General features: G+C 44.9%; 1 protein-coding gene across 1 annotated transcript in view; it reads left to right on the top strand.

The window, feature by feature from the left end:
- Positions 1-19,689, top strand: part of CDK13 (cyclin dependent kinase 13) — a 95,612-nt gene that overhangs the window by 56,073 nt on the left and 19,850 nt on the right. Inside the window, exons 8-10 of the mRNA XM_068236385.1 lie at positions 1,689-1,790; positions 4,030-4,107; positions 17,361-17,477. Coding sequence (XP_068092486.1) covers positions 1,689-1,790; positions 4,030-4,107; positions 17,361-17,477 — 297 coding nt within the window. The remainder of the gene's footprint in view (positions 1-1,688; positions 1,791-4,029; positions 4,108-17,360; positions 17,478-19,689) is intronic.

Genomic DNA, 19,689 nt, shown 5'->3' with positions numbered 1-19,689 from the left:
ACTATTTGGGGGAGGACAAGTACAAGACGCTCCAGAAATATGGATGCACCAGGTTTAGTTTATTTTATTTTTTCCCTGGTTTTTGCCCTCTAAACCTAAGGAGGTAAGCTTCTGCCACTACTGCTTCTCAAATGGGGGGAGGGGACCCGGCGACACAGGAGGTGGGGTTAGGGACAAGTTGGGGGGGGGGCAGACTCGCAGCGGAACACATAGCGGACACAGAGTGGAGGAGGCACTTGGGGGAGAGGACACATAGGGCTGACAGGAGGACACTTGGGGGTGGCACTTGGGGGGGGGGGGGGGGGAGCAGGAGGACACATGGGGAGAAAGCAGGACACCTGGGGGTGACGGGAGTGGCACCTGGGGGTGACGGGAGTGGCACCTGGGGGTGACGGGAGTGGCACCTGGGGGTGACGGGAGTGGCACCTGGGGGTGACGGGAGTGGCACCTGGGGGTGACGGGAGTGGCACCTGGGGGTGACAGGAGGACACAGGAGGCCACTATTTGGGGGAGGACATGTACAAGACGCTCCAGAAATATGGACGCAGCAGGTTTATTTTATTTTTTTCCCCTGGTTTTTGCCCTCTAAACCTAGGTGCGTCTTATATTCCGGAGCGTCTTATACAGCGAAAAATACGGTACTCTTTGAAAAAGTCAGTTGCGGTGATGCACTAGAAAGCAAAAATCTTGCTGTAGGGTTTTTCCCAGAAAGTGAACAGCTCTCACTCTCCAACTCCTCCTTGTGGGGGTTGAGAGATTAACTCGTCGTGGCGAGCCCTGCAGTTTATCAAATTTTTATTATGAGACACTGTTGAAACTGTCCTGCTGGGCACAAAGAGCTAACTTCTCAGCAAATGTAGGAGGTAGATGTAAGCTGGTCTTCTGTGCTTACTGGACAAGACTGGTGGCTGCCTCCTTACAGCTTCTCTCAGAATACTTCATGTGTGGGTGATAGGAGTGGGAGTTTGGACAGCTGTCTCAGCAGAGAAAATTATTGCAAAAAGTACACATTCAATGCACAAAGCCATTGAGTATTGCACATTTATATATTTTTTTTATCATTGGCACAAAAAAATGTTTAGCTTAGCTACTTTTTTTTTTAAGCCTCATAATTCTTGATCACCCTGCATTTCTCATACCCTTGGGCCTGGTCCCTGTGACAAACAGTGATGCCACCTGAAGAAGACTTGAAGCCATTGACAAATACGGGGATGAACAATGACTATTGTATTTAAGGAGACTGCAAAAGTACAGTTGTCTTTTTAATGTTTAGCAAAAAATACTCAACTTTGTTTCAAGTACATATGTGTATTTCATATTTTATTTGATCTAGAGGTGTTTTTTTGTTTTTGTTTTTTTTTGTTTTTTTCCTTTAAGACCTCCAAAAATATTGAAATTCTCCCACTTCTATGGTCACTCAAGTAATTGGAGTAGAATAAACGGTGCAATAAATTTCACCAAGCATTGCTTAATAGTAGGAGGGCTTTTCAGTCTTTTTTTTTTTTTTATCCCCCTATACATTCCTAGTGGTTTGGGTCACCCCGAGCTGCATGGTTACTCTAACTGCCATTAAAACACATTTCCACAACTTATTTTATTTTTGTAACTGAAGATATATGTGTCTATGAGCATGAAATGTTTTTCTATTTTTGTAGTAACCATTAACATTTTTTCTTTGTGATGTTCAGTCGGCCTTACACCAATAAAGTCATTACGCTATGGTATCGTCCTCCTGAATTGCTGCTTGGGGAGGAGAGATATACACCAGCTATAGATGTATGGAGCTGTGGGTGAGTAGATACTGTGCTTATAATATATGGGAAATTTAACAATTTGTTTATTTGAATACCACCATTTTCCAACTAGTAAATCTGTGTGTTTCTTAGATGGGGGAAGGGGGGATAAGGTAATTGCCACTGCTTATTTGTTTTTATTTAGAAATCCATGCTACATCCAGGGCTGTGGAGTCTGTACAAAAATCTTCCGACTCCAACTCCTCAGTTTATGAATCCACGACTCCGGGTACCCAAAATGGCTCAGACTCCTCGACTCCGACTCCTTAGTCTAATACTTAACAGGGCTGTGGATTTTGTACAAAAATCATCCGACTCCGACTCAACAAACACAAACCGAGAAGGAATTGTATCAGGAATATAAGACAAACAGTCCAAAAGGACAGGCCCTATAGGTACTAAGGAACACAAGTAATTTGCTTGTATATAAAAGAGCTTATTGCTCAAAAAATGAGGAAACACATGCATATAGTTAGTCCTCAGCAAGTATAGTCAGGTTAAATGTAGGTAGGGGTCTCTATATATAATGTGGAGGTCTTTGCTGATCCTCCACAAACAATTGTGGTGTAACTATTCCACATAGAGGTCACATATAAACTTGCTATACTGCGCAGGATGTACATAGGTAAGCTCCTACATGGGCTATAATGGCCAGGGTTCAGAGCCCCTTAGTAGTGTGGTACAATACTGCACAGTTTAAATACTGGAGAAATTACAGAGCGGATGTGGAGTGCTATTTACAAAGTGCTGCAATATGGAACAACATGTTTCACCCTACGACTTTTTCAAAGAGTGCTATACATATATACAGTAATTATTTACAAAGTGCAAACCCCCCACCAACAGCAATTCCCCCAGCAAAAGCCCAAGTCAGAGCTGAATCGCCATGTAAGGCACAGGTTTATATACTGGAGAATCAAGGGGGAAAACGCCCAGTAGGGCGTGTATACGTTATCACTTTATGCTCATTGCAGGGTTGATACCACACATATAGGAAGAACATGGAGGAGGTGCAAGCCATCCTCCCTGCATATGCGTATAGCAGTCGAATTTGCATGCGACGCAATGTACGCGTCACTGGGGTACATATCGACCAGATTTGCATGCGACGCAATGCACGCGTCACTGCCGGCATGCGTACAGCGTCACTTCCGATATGTAAGCGACGCTACTTCCGGTATTGGCCAGCATTGATATGACAACCACACGCCATTCATGTGTGTGTATAGTCACTATGGCAACGGTGGCCATTTTGATTCATAATAATAAACAAGTTAAAAAGGGAGTATCAAAATACAGATCGTATTAGTCCGCATTCAGGGGGCAAAGTACAGCGCTACATGCGTAATTATAAGCGTACAATCCGCATAAGAATGCGTATTTATAAGCGTATTTCAGATGGTAAACATCATAAACAGAGGTAGTATGTATGCACATTCCACACATACTCCTGTGTGTGTGTGTGTGTGTGTGTGTGTGTGTGTGTGTGTGTGTGTGTGTACAGCACACTCAAAAACAACATGAGGGTAAATGCTGATAGCACATGTTCAAACTCCCGACTCCGGGTGCCCAAAATTGCCCCGACTCCAACTCCGACTCCACAGCCCTGACATCATTAACTGTGCTATGCTTCTTAGTACTTCACTGACCTGGCATATAAACAGAAGATGTCAGTACACTCGCTTGCATTAGAGATGGCAGCTATAATGGTTTCTTTTTACCAGGTTGTTTTTAATTTCAGGAACCCTTGCTGTTACTTTTTCTTCTAATTCTTACTGTATCCTACCAACTAGTAACCACGTTTTGACAATTACTTATAGTATATAAATCCTTTTAGTTTTTTGACAGAAGAATGGGGTAGGGTTGGATCATCTTTCTGGTTATACAGCTATTTATATCCCAGTGTAAGGAGATACTCTTGCTTCCTGTTCTTGTTAACCCTGTAGCTAGAATATTAAGTTAATAGATTCTTACCAAAGGGGACACCGCCACATTTCCTAAAAATATCCTTCTCTATGTCTGTATATGACTGAATTGCAGATATTTCACTTCCCGTTCTTAGTGACCCTGTCTGTGGACTGAGATTGAGGGGAAATCTGTTGAACTGCAATCCAATCTAAAAATGTAAATACAAAACTGAAAATAAATACTTTGACTGGAGGGCGATAGGTTATGATAAATAAATTGATTGCCAAATAACTAACAATTCTTAAACTTTATTCACATGATGTATCAGGTGTATTCTTGGTGAGCTGTTTACAAAGAAACCGATCTTCCAAGCTAATCAAGAACTTGCACAACTTGAGTTAATAAGGTGAGTGTACTTTCTTTACCTATTCTCTCTTTCTTTACAGTTAGGCAAGGTTCACAGTGGGAGTTGCTTTGTGTTTCCTTTAAAAACGGGAATGCAAAAGTTGCTCCGCATGTTATGCACGTGTTGCGTTACATTCAGTAAAGCATGAAGTCACTGAAAAGAATGCTTCACTGTCCATGCATTATGCAGTAACGCACTAGATGCAGTGTGTTGGAATACCATACTCCATTAGATTGCTGCACATTGGATGCACTGTGAACCTTGCATAAAGTTATTATTGCAGTGCAACATTCTGCATTATATTGTTTGTTGTGCTGCACCACAACGTGCCACAGTGAATGTAGTCTTAAGCCAACTGGTGTTTGTACCTAACAGGATGCTTTAAGTGGTATTCATGCTTGAAGCAGTCAATAAAATTATGAATATAGTCAATAAAGTAATAATGTGGTAAAGCATTTCTGATGTAGGTTACACCAGTCGCAGAGGCTTAGCTATCCATCCTTAACATCGCAAAATATGAACTACTACATGCTATTTTTGTAAAGTTCAACAACTATAACATAAATTATGCTATAGGGAGTGCCCTTCGGACAGGTTATGCAATGACCATATGATAAATGTGGTGTTAAAGGATATCAGAGCCCAAAAACTTTGGAGAAACTGGGGTGAGCAGGCATATACTACTACCTGTCCTTATGCCCACCGTTCCCCACCCCCCGTTCTCCTATCTGCCCCCCGTAGCTCACCTAAAAGCCCCCTGTGATCCTTTTCTGGTCAGCCAGGTTGGGACTTACTGCACCAAGCTGCTCGCACCCTACTTAAAGCGTCACTGCGTCATACACGTGCGGAGTGCGCTCCTGGCCACGAGTGTGCACTGTAGGGTGCGCTCAGCCCTTCCGGCGCCTGCACAGTACGTCCCAACCCAGCTGACTGGAAGAGGATCCTGGAGGGCTTTTAGGTGAGCTACGGGGGGGGGGGGGGGGGGGCACATAGAATGGGGGAGCGGTGAGCATAAGGACAGGTAGTAGTATAATCCTGCTTCCCCCGTTTCTCCAACGTTTTGGGGCTCTGTTATCCTTTAAGAGCCTCTTAACCGCATCTTGCCAGTAGAGGGTGTTTCAGCCTTTCCACTGAAATCAGTCTACTTGGCTACCATGCCATTCTGTTATCACATATTTGTAAATCATAGTGCACGTATAGAGGCCCTCATACCAGTGTGAGATTGAAGGCAAATAAGCACAATACTTGATATTAAGAACCTGTCTTGTAACATGCCAATAAAATTGAGTTAGAACATTTTTGGAGGTAAGTGCAAAACTTGCCTCTTATTCTATCATTTACCATCTGGATACCTCCAGTATAGCTGTTCATGTTTCCCCAATGGAGACACAAATAGCCTTAAAATCGGAATTCTTCCTTGCTTTATTCAGAAAAATGTTTTGTAGCTGGGCTTGTATCAGTTTCCATTGCCAAATCATCTCGGCTGCTGTCTCAGCTGCTTACTCTACAAGTAGACACCAGTCTTAAAGTACCCTGGATCTGGGTAAAATCTATTAAATGAAGCCCATGGTGGGCTAGTGTACCCCTTTTTTTTTTTTTTTTTTTTTTTTTTTTTTTATAGAAGTGTCCTGGCACTGCTCATTGTCCTCAGGGTAGAGCTATTCTTAAGTGCACTGGTGCGTGTTTTGAGCTGCACCTGTGCAGTGAAAGAAAGCACCCATGAACAAGGGTTTGCTTTCTCCGTGCTCACACAGTTTTGAACTTCGGCCTGCGTAGGTCCATTTTACGCGCTGTTGCAAGGGGTAGCTACTAGGTTTTCATATTCAACTGGAAGATTCAGTTGAATAGGAAGACGACCAGGAATGGGGGTGACCACGGCTCTGAGCCCGGCCCACGGTCTTCACCTATAGGCAAGCACCTGCGTGAACAGGACACTTTATTTGTCTCCTGACTACGGTTACCCCCAGGTCTTAACGTGCAAGTCATACAGACTGAGGTAGAGAGGAAAATAACCCACCAGGACCCCAATGAGGCAAGTAACACAGTTCAATAGTTCATAAGTATCACACAGGACTAGTACCTTATTTCAGGAGGATGAGGCCCTCAGCGTTGATTGCCAGTAATGACAGATGATTCAGGAACAGGCAAAGAACGATCCATGCAACACGTGAGAGAGTTCATGCAAGGTTATTCAAGCAACATGCAAGGATCAGTCCAGGTTTTACTAACGTGTCCAGTAAACCAGCAATAGTCGGCCCAGGCAGCAGGCAGGAGTTATCCAGTTAACAAGCAGAAGTCAGTCCAGGCAGCAGGCAATGAGTGTCCAGGTAACAGGCAGAGGTCGGTCCAGGCAGTGGTCAAGAGTATCCAGGAATCAAAGCAAGGGTTAATAACAGCAGACAAGAATGGTCAAATACAAGCCAAGGTCGAGATCCAGTAATTCAACAATGTGAGTGTTCAACCAGCAACTAGCCACAGCTATGCTTATCACAGGGAATGACTGGGAGCACTCTGCAGGCTTAACCACTTCTCGCCTAGGGTTTTTACCCTAACGGACCAGAGCAATTTTCACCTGTCAATGCTCTTCCCTTTCATTGGCCAATAACTTTTTCAATACTTATCACAACAAAATGATCAATACCTTGTTTTTTCCCCCCACAGCTTATGCTTTTTGGGGGTGATATTTGTTTTCAGTAATTACTTTACTTTCTATGCATTTTAAAGGGAAAACAAGGAAAAAAATTAAAAAATACAGTTTCTCCAATTCCATCCCCTATAGTTTTAAAATGACAATGCTACCATACATAAAACCCACACATTTTGTCTGCCTATTTGTCCTGGTTATCAAAAGGTTTGAATTATGTCCCTAGTACAAAGTATAGTGACAATATATTATTTGGAAATAAAGGTGTATTTTTTCTATGTTGTGGTTTTCGTTTTCTCATTGCACACTATCAATGATTACAAGCCCTTATTGGCAAAAAATAAGAGTAATACACCCTCATGGCATACATATTTAAAAAACTGAGGCTTTAAACTAATGGTGGCGTAGTGGTTAACACTCTCGCCTTGCAGTGCTGGGTCCCTGGTTCGTATCCCAGCCAGGTCAACATCTGCAAGGAGTTTGTATGTTCTCCCCGTGGCTGTGTGGGTTTCCTCCGGGTGCTCCAGTTTCCTCCCACATCCCAAAAACATACAGATAAGTTAATTGGCTTCCCCCTAAAATTGGCCCTAGACTACAATACATACACTACATGATATAGACATATGACTATGTTAAGGACTAGATTGTGTGCTCCTCCGAGGGACAGTTAATGACAAGACTATATATACTCTGTACATCGCTGCGGAAGATGTCGGCGCTATATAAATACTAAATAATAACTATTTATGCATTCTCTTTTCAGTTCTGTCACTTTTTGGTTTTTTTTACAAGTGTTTTATTTAAGTACAAAGTATATGAAAATAACAATTTTATTGCTTCTCATTCAGTTTGCAGCTGAAAAAAATTCAAATGTCATATGCCTCAGATCTCAAACACCCCAAATTCTATTCTTTTGCTTGTCACAATTAAAATGATACCTTTATATACATAATCAGATAGCTTTTTGGCCACGCAATACACACTTACCCATAAGCAGCACCAATTTATTTTTTTAAGACCATTTTTTGCACCAAAAGAAGTAGTCATTCTTTCTTAAAAAAGCGAATGGAGTATCTGAACAATTACTCACTATACATTTTGGCGGCCACATGTTCACAATTAGCAGAACTCATAAAGAGGAGATACTCTGGTACCTAACTTGTATTACAACTATTGATTCACAAGCAGAGAATCATCATGTGCTTATATAAATTTTAATGTAGACCTGCAAAATCTTGTACAAAAAACAGTAGTTCACAAACATTTAAAACATCCTAAAACCACGACCTGGCACAAGAGCTGCTAATATCTCAAAATCCCACTGTCCCTGTGATAGTTAATACTGCATCAATCGCCCAGCCTCAGCCTATGCAGATTGATCGGTCACCTAATCACAATTGGACATCTGTGGGCCTTCCACCTGGCGCACACTACGAGGCCTCCGCATGCAAGCTGTACAGTGCACTGTAGCTAGCGACCTGCTAGCTGGTGTAATCTTCTATCAATGCCCTTGATCTTTAAACGGGCAACATAGCAATTATTTTGGCTAATTCTTCTGGGGAGAACCGTTCATGCTGTCATGACCAACAGCCCTCTCACTTGCCTTATATAAACCACCTTGCTAATGTCCTGCATAGCTGCAGTGCCCAGACCTTTGCATCACTTTATATGCTTGCACCAAGCTGGCAGCTTGTCAATGAATTCTTCTGCCCGGCAGAGCTGCACATGTAACAGCTTAACTTAGAATGGAGGTTACTCACAACCTTCACGCCGCACTGCGCTCTTCTGAGCGAGCTCTGCTCAGGGCTCCTGTGGTTGCGGATGCCCGATGCGTACTACGCATCACCTCACGGCGTCATCTGCTCGGGCTGCTTTCACTATCCCCGCGAAGGTTCCTGGCATGGCCCGGCGTCCCGGGATTGTGAGCGGGGCCTGACTGGCACACGTGAGCGCTCACTATCCCGTGACGCCGGGCCACGCCAGGAACCTTCGCGGGGATAGTGAAAGCAGCCCGAGCAGATGACGCCGTGAGGTGATGCGTAGTACGCATCGGGCATCCACAACCACAGGAGCGCTGAGCGAAACTCCCTCAGAAGAGCGCAGTGCTGCGTGAAGGTTGTGAGTAACCTCCATTCTAAGTTAAGCTGTTACATGTGCAGCTCTGCCGGGCGGAAGAATTCATTGACAAGCTGCCAGCATGGTGCAAGCATATAAAGTGATGCAAAGGTCTGGGCACTGCAGCTATGCAGGACATTAGCAAGGTGGTTTATATAAGGCAAGTGAGAGGGCTGTTGGTCATGACAGCATGAACGGTTCTCCCCAGAAGAATTAGCCAAAACAATTGCTATATTGCCCGTTTAAAGATCAAGGACATTGATAGAAGATTACACCAGCTAGCAGGTCATTAGCTACAGTGCACTGTACAGCTTGCATGCGGAGGCCTCGTGGTGTGCGCCAGGTGGAGGGCCCACAGATGTCCAATTGTGATTGGGTGACCGATCAATTTGCATAGGCTGAGGCTGGGCGATTGATGCGGTATTAACCATCACAGGGACAGTGGGATTTTGAGATATTAGCCGCTCTTGTGCCAGATCGTGGTGTTAGGATGTTTTAAATGTTTGTGAACTACTGTTTTTGTACAAGATTTTGCAGGTCCACATTAAAGTTTATATAAGCACATGATTATTCTCTGCTTGTGAATCAATAGTTGTAATAGGAGTATCTGAACAGTCAAGAAAAGCCATAAATGGCACCATTCTGAAAACTAGAGACCCAGGCCTACTCAAATATACTGTATATACTCGCAAGCAAGCCGAATTTTTGACCCCCCAAAAGTGGGCCAAAAGTTGGGGGGTCGGCTTGCTTGCGAGTCGTGTGGGTGGGTGGGTGGATAGGTGCTGTCCCTCCCCGCTCCCCCCGCGGCCACCGCTGCTATTACCTTAGGCGGCGCCGCTGCCTTTATCCCCGTCCTCCTCCGGTAACTCATTCACAGCAGCGCGCCCCCCGCTGCTGTGATGACGCAGGAAACCATAGAGAGCGGTTCCCATAGTAACGGCATCGCGCTACAGGAAGCCGCTCTCTATGGTTTCCTCGTCATCACAGCAGCGAGAGGCGCGCTGCTGTGAATGAGTTACTACCGGAGGAGGACGGGGATAGAGGAAGCGGCGCTGCCTGAGGTAATAGCAGCAGCGGCGGCCGCAGGGGGAGCGGGGAGGGACAGCACCTACCCACCCATACTGGGGCACTATGCTAGCTATATGGGGCACTATACTAGCTATAATGGGGCACTATACTAGCTATACTGGGGGCACTATACTAGCTATAATGGGGCACTATACTAGCTATACTGGGGGCACTATACTAGCTATACTGGGGGCACTATACTAGCTATACTGGGGGCACTATACTAGCTATACATGGGGCACTATACTAGCTATAATGGGGCACTATACTGAGCACTATACTAGCTAAACTGGGGCACTTCACTAGCTATACTGAGCACTATACTAGCTATACTGAGCACTATACTAGCTATACTGAGCACTATACTAGCTATACTGGGGCATTTTACTAGCTATACTGAGCACTACCTACCTATACTGAGCACTATACTAGCTAAACTGGGGCACTTCACTAGCTATAATGAGCACTATACTAGCTATAATGAGCACTATGCTAGCTATACTGAGCACTATACTAGCTATACTGGGGCATTTTACTTGCTATACTGAGCACTACCTACCTATACTGGGCACTATACTAGCTATACTGGGACATACTGGGGGGATCACGCGGCCAGCGTTTCCTACCCCCGGCTTACATGAGGGTCAATAATTTTTTCCTGTTTTTTGGGGTAAAAGTGGGGGGGTCGGCTTACATGCGGGTCGGCTTGCTTGCGAGTATATACGGGTACATATTTTGTATCATTTGTACTTACGTGGCTTTGCTAAAATTGTACCATAACTGTGAAAACTGTATTTTTCTTACAGTTTTTTTCAGTTTGGCACACAAAAAAAAATTGGAAGGACTTAGGCCTCAACTCTCAAACAAACCAAATTTTATTCTCTCGCTTTTCACGGTTAAAATGATACCATATGTACACAATGTCACAAGCCCCCTAGTGGCTGGACGGCACAGTGCCTTCCAATTGGTTTCAGCACACAGACCATGCAATCTGTGGTCGCAATCGTTGCGCAGAAACCGCTGGGATTTTGGCAGTAGACCGACTAGAAGGGAGCCTGTTAGTTACGGTAATACAAATTACACACTATTTCAGGGTATAACTGCCACCACCTCTGTTACCATGGGACAGAGGTGCCCACTGACTGGCTGACTTTAGACCTGCAAATAGATAAAATAGAGTGTGTTTAACCGTTTTGTAACTATCAACAATAGTAGCGACTCTTCAGAAGCCAGGGTTCAGTTTTGTGTTGCTGAATAATAGGTGTAGCTGAACAAATAAATGAAGTTAGCGTTGTTTATTAAAAATGCAATATAAATAATTAATATATACAGAAAATCATTAAAATCAACAATTATAGAGACATTAGTAGCGCAGTAAAAAAATGAAAAGGGAGAAAATACTTACGTTCGTGGAAATATGTCCTTTCTGGGAAAACTCGTAAAGTTCCTTTGTTTCAGTTCAGGCACAAAGTTCAGACAAGATGGCCGCTAACCACATGGTCCTCTGGCTAGCATCGGCATGCTCCCGTGAAGATGGGATTTGGAGGACTGAGGTCCACCTGCTGGCAATGTGCTTTTGATGAAGCTGGTTTGGGGTGTGGCAACGCCTGCCCCCTCTGAATTACCCACCAATAACAGCCCACCTCTTCCTAGGGGAATTTTTAGCTTAAATGGTAAAACACTAACTCATAAACGATAAATGTCATATTTAGGTGGATAACAGATGAATATTCCTCAGATTATGACAATTCCTATGACATCAGACTTGATTAGGGTAGAGGGTCCAGTTCCTGAGAAGTTTAATAACTTGGTTGTAGCGTACCCCTTGCCCCTCAAGACTGGTATCAAAAGATTCAGCAAGACACTAACCCAATGATACAACTTTCATAACAGCAGCAGGCAAATAGTTGATTATTTCAATCAGGAACCCTCTACCCAGTCTGAGGAACTTGAAGCTAGTTGCAGCAGCACTAGTAGTGGCCAGGTTCCTCATGACCAAAACCTGACCGCAGCTGCTTATCTTGACAAGGTTGCTTCCTCCCAGTACTCTCCTCCAGAATTAAAGCACACCTATGTCTATGAGAGAGATGTGCAGAAGGATTGGGATGAGGCATTGGAGGAGACCTTGGGACCAAGCTCCCAAGAAGTGGTGGGTTCTGTGGTGACAGAAATGGCCCTTGTGTTTTCTTCATCCAGTAATTCATCACAACTGGGAGCTTGTGTCACCACCAATCAACATCACCACCAGTCAACTACAGAGGTGTTTTGTGGCCAGGTGGAGGGTCCAGAAGAGTCACTTATGGGTTCAAGAGCTTTGGTTGAACTGGATGATGTTTTGGATGATGAGGTGGCTGATCCAACATGGTCACCATCTGGTGGGTTAGGCACTAACAGGCGTGAGCAGCATGGAGAAACAGAGCAGACGGTTGACCAGCAGCCTGCAAATGCTTTCCCGTCTGTCAGTACCCACCAGTCCAATGCTGAGCATCGACGTGCTAGAACAGGTCGCACCACTGCTCCACGTGCACTCACGTCCCCATCATGGAATTATTTTACTGTTCTGGAAGAGGATGAATCCAGGACAGTCTGTTCTGTGTGCCGTAAATCGGTGAGCAGAGGCAAATTGGGCAGCGGGTTTGGCACTTAAGGGCTGATAAGCCATCTGTGCAACCACCACAGACGGGAGTTCGAATATGTAAAGAATTACAATAAGATGGGTGGAGGAAAAGCAGCAGCAACAGGCCCCTCCTCTTGTTTTTCTAGTCGTCCTGTCCCTATCCAACCTGCTCAGTCCCATTCTACTTCAAATCCCTCTGCATGTCAGGCTGGAAGAGGGCTCCAGACCTCGGAAAGCACCTCGTCATCACCCTTGTTGGTTTCCTCTGAATCACCAGTGTTCCAGCGTCAGGTCAAGAGAATGCTCCCTGCAACTGATCCATTTGTTGTCAAAAATAATGCGCTGTTGGGCCAACAGCTGCTTATAGTCCGAAAAATACGGTACATAATTAGTTAGGTTTTTGGGCACATGACAGACTGTAAACTACCAGTAGCGCTAAAGTCCCTTTTTTCACCAAATGTAACAATGTAATTGTTTCTTTTCAAAGGCCCTCGAGTGACAGAACATTTGATACATGTCATTAATGTTACCATTCTGAAAACTAGAATGGGTTCATCCCCCGGGAGCGTCCTGCGCATGTGCAGTACAATATTTTCTCCTACTCCAGCGAGTGGCTTTGTCGCCAGAATTGAAACTAAGCCACTACAGGGACTAGAGGATCGTTCCAGGACGTTGCAGGTACAAGGCAGCTGCAGGGGGCTGGTAGAAGCCCCAGGTAACTGAAACTCTTTTTAATGTTTAGCTAAGGTTCCCTTTAGGTAGGGAACACACTAGATGCATTTGTGCACATTTTGCCACGGACAGCAAAACGCGCACGATTCTACAGTGCACACGCACCTGCTTCAGCACATGTACACTCCCGCATGTGCTCTTTAAGGCAGGGTAAAAACATGCAAAAGAGAGAGCGCTCTGAGTGACAAATAAGAGCATCCACCCTGCCAAGGGCAGGTCTCACCTGTTCAGAAATGGCTGCTCGTAGGACACAGCCTCTGATAGCGTTTGTCCCTTTAGGGGCCAGGGACCAGGCTCACGATCCAGCTCCAGGCGGGGAATCCGGAGGGCCACCAGGGAGTCACGGTCTCAGTTTGGACACTTCCAGGGAGGCTGTAGGCAGGCCAAACGTTAGATCCTGGCGCACGCTCACCTTGCGAGACCAAACGGGAGTGAGCGGCGTCTATGCGATGTCAGTAGCGTACTGAGTAGTATTGTGCGGCTAGCAGATATAAGGCTGATTAGCCTGATGAAACAGAGAACGTTTTCTCTGAGAAACGCGTTTATTTTTACTAATAAATAAGCCCCCCTTTTATACCTTCCTACCCCACCACTCTCTATTTTATTTGCGGCAAGTCAGCGGTTATATCTGCTAGCCGCACAATACTACTCAGTACGCTACTGACATCGCATAGACGCCGCTCACTCCCGTTTGGTCTCGCAAGGTGAGCGTGCGCCAGGCTCTAACGTTTGGCCTGCCTACAGCCTCCCTGGAAGTGTCCAAACTGAGAATGTGACTCCCTGGTGGCCCTCCGGATTCCCCGCCTGGAGCTGGATCGTGAGCCTGGTCCCTGGCCCCTAAAGGCACAAACACTATCAGAGGCTGTGTCCTACGAGCAGCCATTTCTGAACAGGCGAGACCTGTCCTTGGCAGGGTGGATGCTCTTATTTATTTGTCACTCAGAGCAGTCTCTCTTTTGCATGTTTTTACTTTCTCTAGTGGATAGTGAGAGCTGCCTAAGGAGGATTGCCAGATCGCACCAACAGGGAACTATCTACATTCCCGATTTGCATTGCTTTAAGGCAGGGAACACACTTGAAGGACCGTTTGCCCCTGCGATTCCCGGGACTCCGTCATTAATGTTTAATGCAACCGTTTTTCCGTGAACATTTGCAGCGTCATGTACTTTATGCAAATGTGTGCATCATGCAGAAAAAAAGCAGAAAGCTGTGCAATGTAAAAACACGCAGAGGTTAAGGTTCCCTTTAGGCCGGGAACACACTAGACGCGTTTGTGCATGCTTTGCCACGGACAGCAAAACGTGCACGATTCTACAATGCACACACACATGCATTCACATGTGCACGTGCACCCGCATATGCACTTTAAGGCAGAGAACACACTTGCAGGGCTGTTTTCCCCTGCGATTCCCGGGTCTTTGCTGACATTTTCGTTTGTGTTTAATGCAAAGGTTTTTCCAAAAATGTTTCCACATTTCTGCGTTTGCTGTGGCATGTACTGTATGCGAAACTGTGTGTCGTGTGGAAAAAAGCAGAAAGCTGTGTGATTTAAAAACATGCGGAAGTTAAGGTTCCCTTTAGCTAAGGAACACACTAGATGCGTTTGTGCGCATTTTCACATGGACGGCAAAACGCACACGATTCTACAAGCTATTGAAGTCAATAGCCTCGTGCAGGAAACGTGTGTCGCAACATTGTTAAATTGCACAACTTTCTGCTTTTCACCGCACGATGTGCACATTCGCACAATGTACATGCCGTCAGAAATGTGGAAACGTTCCTGGAAAAACATGCACGTTAAGCGCAAAAGCGTGAATGCAAAAGCCGACAGAGACCCGAGAATCACAGGGAAAAACGGCCCTGCAAGTGTGTACCCTGCCTTAACCACCCTGGCGTTCTATTAAGATCGCCAGGGCAGCTGCGGGAGGGCGCCCAGAATAAACAAGGAAGGCCGCAATGAGCGGCCTTCCTTGTTTTGCTTAGATCGTCGCCATAGCGACGAGCGGAGTGACGTCATGGACGTCAGCCGACGTCCTGACGTCAGACGCCTCCGATCCAGCCCTTAGCGCTGGCCGGAACTTTTTGTTCCGGCTACGCTGGGCTCAGGCGGCTGGGGGGACCCTCTTTCGCCGCTGCTCGCGGCGGATCGCCGCAGAGCGGCGGCGATCGGGCAGCACACGCGGCTGGCAAAGTGCCGGCTGCGTGTGCTGCTCTTTATTTGAAGAAAATCGGCCCAGCAGGGCCTGAGCGGCAGCCTCCGGCGGTGATGGACGAGCTGAGCTCGTCCATACCGCCCGGCTGGTTAAACAGGTGCGAGGTGAAAAAAAGATTTATCTACCTTGGGCTTCCTCTAACCCCTGGCAACATATCTGTCCCTCCCCACAGTTCTGCCTTCATTGCAGATGCCAACCTCGTCAGGTCGGTATCCTTTCAAATGTTTGGCTGTGAGCACTTGGCTCTGACGCTCGTGATCATGCTCACGTGGCCTGGAGCATATTCCCCAGGCACAGAACGCTCTAGGCCACGTGAGTGAGCACGATCGCAAGCAGCGTGGCCAAGGGCTCATGCAGGCACAGAAGATGCTGACCTGGGAAGGTCGGCATCTGCAGCGGAGGGAATCCCAGGACGCTAGAGCTGCAGCAAGGGACAGATAGGCTGAAAGAAACCTCAGGTTGTCACTTTTAAAGTGCATATTAGTTTGCGCGGGCAGTGGCGCTCGCTGCCCCCCAATGACGAATTCGAGTAAATCCGGTCATGGCAGTATTGAAATATGGATATGCCATGATCGTAACCCGGTTTTGAATCGGAGCGCCGAATTTGACTTGGATTTTAGCTGTGATTACATGTAGAATCCGTGATCAAGACCACGATTACGCATTTGACTTTAACATTAATAGCAAAGCATCCATACATGCTACAATCACCAAAAGTGTATGGATTATAAAGGTGATCAGTGGCTACAACTTAAAAAAAATGTTTTCAAAAAGACCTAATAGTGTTTGAGAAAATCAATTTTAAAATCTGAAATGATAAAAGTATTCCTGATTAAAAACCGCTGATTTTAGCGGTTGATAGCAAAGCCCCCTTATATGATATAAACACCAAATTTTCATATGTTAAGTAGAACAGTGAGAACAAGGGGCAAAAATTGTTTTCAAAAAGACCTTATAGTTTTTGAGAAAATCGATTTTAAAATCTCAAATGATAAAAGTATTTGTGATTTAAAAACTGCCAACTTTAGCGGTTAATAGCAAAGCCCTCTTACATGATATAAACACCAAATTTTTAGGATATGTTAAGTAGAACAATGAGAACAAGGGACTTTTTTTTTTTTTTTTTCAAAAAGACCTTATAGTTTTTCAAAAAATCGATTTTAAGTCTTTTTGTTTTTTTTCTTTCAACGTCCGTTAACTGGGATAACTGGACGTTTTTATACTACTGGTGGTCCAGTAGTGGTTAAATACAACTTTAATCCATTCAGTGGCCGGCCACAATCCAATCACACAACGGTACACCTACCTAGTCCAGGCAAGGGCAATGGTAACTTGTATGTATATGACATTAATGTGTTTGACCTTAGGTCTTATTTCTATGCTTTTTTTTGCATGCTGATCTTCATTCAAATACAGCTGTGGGGGGGAAAAAAGAAGCAGACCACAACTACTAGTTCACTAGTAAACATCAGAAGCATGTGGTGCATTGGTTGCGTTATACATTACCCAGGTTTTTATTTTATTTTATTCTAGCACCAAGATTGTATGTCAGAATCAGAATCGTTTATTTCGCCAAGCATGACTGGGTCATGCCCGGAATTGTTTTTGGCACAGTACATATAGCTCAGGAGGGAAAGAAAAGAGCAAACATACATAGATAGATACATGTCTTGACTGACAGGAGTGAGCAGGTTAGGCTGGGGAAACACATTTCAGGTTCTTTGACAGTCAACACTGGAGCCACTGTAGTACTTACATAACAAAATGGATGCCTTCAGAATTGGTGTGTGGGACAGACTTACTTTAATGTCAGTCAATTGCTTATGCATTTATCCTGTCTATTTTCCCTGCTTCATTTCATAAGCCGCATGTGTGGAAGTCCTTGTCCTGCTGTTTGGCCTGATGTGATAAAGTTACCATATTTCAACACCATGAAACCAAAGAAGCAATATCGCAGAAAAATCAGAGAGGAATTTGCTTTGTAAGTTGTATTTTTTTTTTTTTTTACAGTATATATTATTTACAAAAGGGTGTTAATATTGAAATGTTGAGTCGACAATCTATCATAATTAAGGTTAAATTATAATACACATATAGAAAATCTATTTCAGAATTGTCAATTTGGCCTAATTCACAATAGCAAACACAGATAGCGGTGTGTTTGGAATGCAACGTGGTTGCACGCTATCTGCTTTGCCGTGCAATGCACTGCTGATTCTATTCACTGCTGTGAATGGGCCAAAAATGTTTGGAACAGTGCCATATTGCAGTGCATTGCTGTGCAGAGCATGAAGTGTCAATGTCAGACAGTGTTATGTATGCACTTCTGAAATGTACACGGCAACGCATATAGTGTGAATGAGGCCTTCTATTAATGGATAACCAACTTCTTGACTGACAGGAGTGAGCAAGTTAGACTGAGGAAACACATTTCAGGCTCTTTGACAGTCAACACTGGAGCCATCCAGGGCTGTGTGTTCTCCCCACTGTTTTATTTATTGTACCCCAATGACTGCATCTCCACAGGTCCATCTGTGAAGGTTCTGAAATTTGCAGATAACACAATGGTAGTCGGTCTCATACAAAATGGGGATAAGTCTGAATATAGGCATGTAGTGGGAAAGCTTTCTTCCTGGTGCAGCAGCAACAACTTGGAAATTAACAACCCTAAGGCCATGGAAATAACACTTTAGGACAGTGGTCCTCAAACTAAGGCCCGCGGGCCGAATGTGGCCCCCTGAGGCTTTTTTACCGGCCCCCACACACAAAATGTATTACCTATAGATGCAGTCAGCTACATCTTTAAATATTGGTGGTCCACATGTAGAATAGCAGTGCTGGCACCACCCATCCACGTGGCAGCCAGAAAGCAGTCATTCGCTGGTTTCCAATCAAATTCCACATCAGGTGACACTGCTGTCCAACTGGAATTCAGGTTGTCACCTGGGTATGCTTCACTGTCTGGCCCGCAAAGACATCATTTTATGTATACTCCGGCCCCCCAGCAGTCTGAAGTATGTTGACCCGGCCCTCGACCCAAAACATTTGGGGATCCCTGCTTTAGGAGAATAATTGGCTGCAGCTCATCTTCCCTGCAGGATCTTTATGCTTATAGGTGCAAATGGAGAGTGACCAAGATTGCCTCTGACCTCTCTCACCACAAAAAAGGATTGCCCCAGAGCTCCAACCACTGACAATCATAGCACCAGGGAGTCAACCAGCATACACCCGGATCCCACAGGGGTGTACAATCCGATGCAAAGAATATTACAAGCTGAGTCTCAACCTGGATTTTGCAATATTAGCTTAAAGAGAACCCGAGGTGACATATGATAGTCCTAATAGGACCCAGAGGTATGTCGTGTGCACAATGACATGCCTCTGGGTCATTGTACCGCCGCTGCCAGCCCCCCCTGCGCTGCACTCCATCAAAACATCTCCAGGCTAGCGACGATCTGCTTGTTGCTAGATGGCTTTATTTATGTGAGGCTGTCAGTCTGCCTCGTAGCATCTCTGCCTGGATTCCAGGCTCCCCCTGCCGCTCCCCGCCTCTGTTAGCTTCCACCAATAGGAAACCAAGCCACCACACAGGAAGTACTTCCTATTGAGCCTTTTTTATCTCTTTCCTGCTCTCAGAAGCCATTCTTTGCTAGGAAAGTGTTTTATAGTTGGAATTTCTTATCAGTGAGGGTCAAACTGTAGTCACTTCCTGTCAGGACTGAGTCTGCCACTTACATACCTGATATTTAACTCTATCAGGCTGAGAAAGAAAAAAAGGAACACAGCATAGTTATTTGTGTGCTAGGCACTGTACATACCTATGTATCTCATCATGTCACCTTGGGTATCCTTTAAAGGATAACTATAGTTAGAAGAATATGGAGGCTGCCATATTTAGTTCCTTTTAAACAATATCAGTTGCCTGGCTTCCCTGCTGATCTATTTGAATGCAGTAGTGTCTGAATCACACACTTGAAACAAGCATGCAGCTGATCTGGTCAGATCCAAAAATGTCAAACGCTTTAAGTTTGTATGCTTGTTCAGGATCTGTGGCTAAAAGTATGAGGTAGAGGATCAGCAGGATAACCAGGCAACTGGTATTGCTTAAAAGGAAATAAATATGGCAGCCTCCATATCCCTCTCGCTTCATTTGTCCTTTAACAAAAGCTTCCAGGCACTGGAATAGCTTATAC

The sequence above is a fragment of the Hyperolius riggenbachi genome, chromosome 5, assembly GCF_040937935.1.
Source record: "Hyperolius riggenbachi isolate aHypRig1 chromosome 5, aHypRig1.pri, whole genome shotgun sequence".
Taxonomy (NCBI): domain Eukaryota; kingdom Metazoa; phylum Chordata; class Amphibia; order Anura; family Hyperoliidae; genus Hyperolius; species Hyperolius riggenbachi.
Note: the sequence above shows the minus strand (reverse complement) of the source record. Positions and strands in the feature narration are given on the sequence as shown.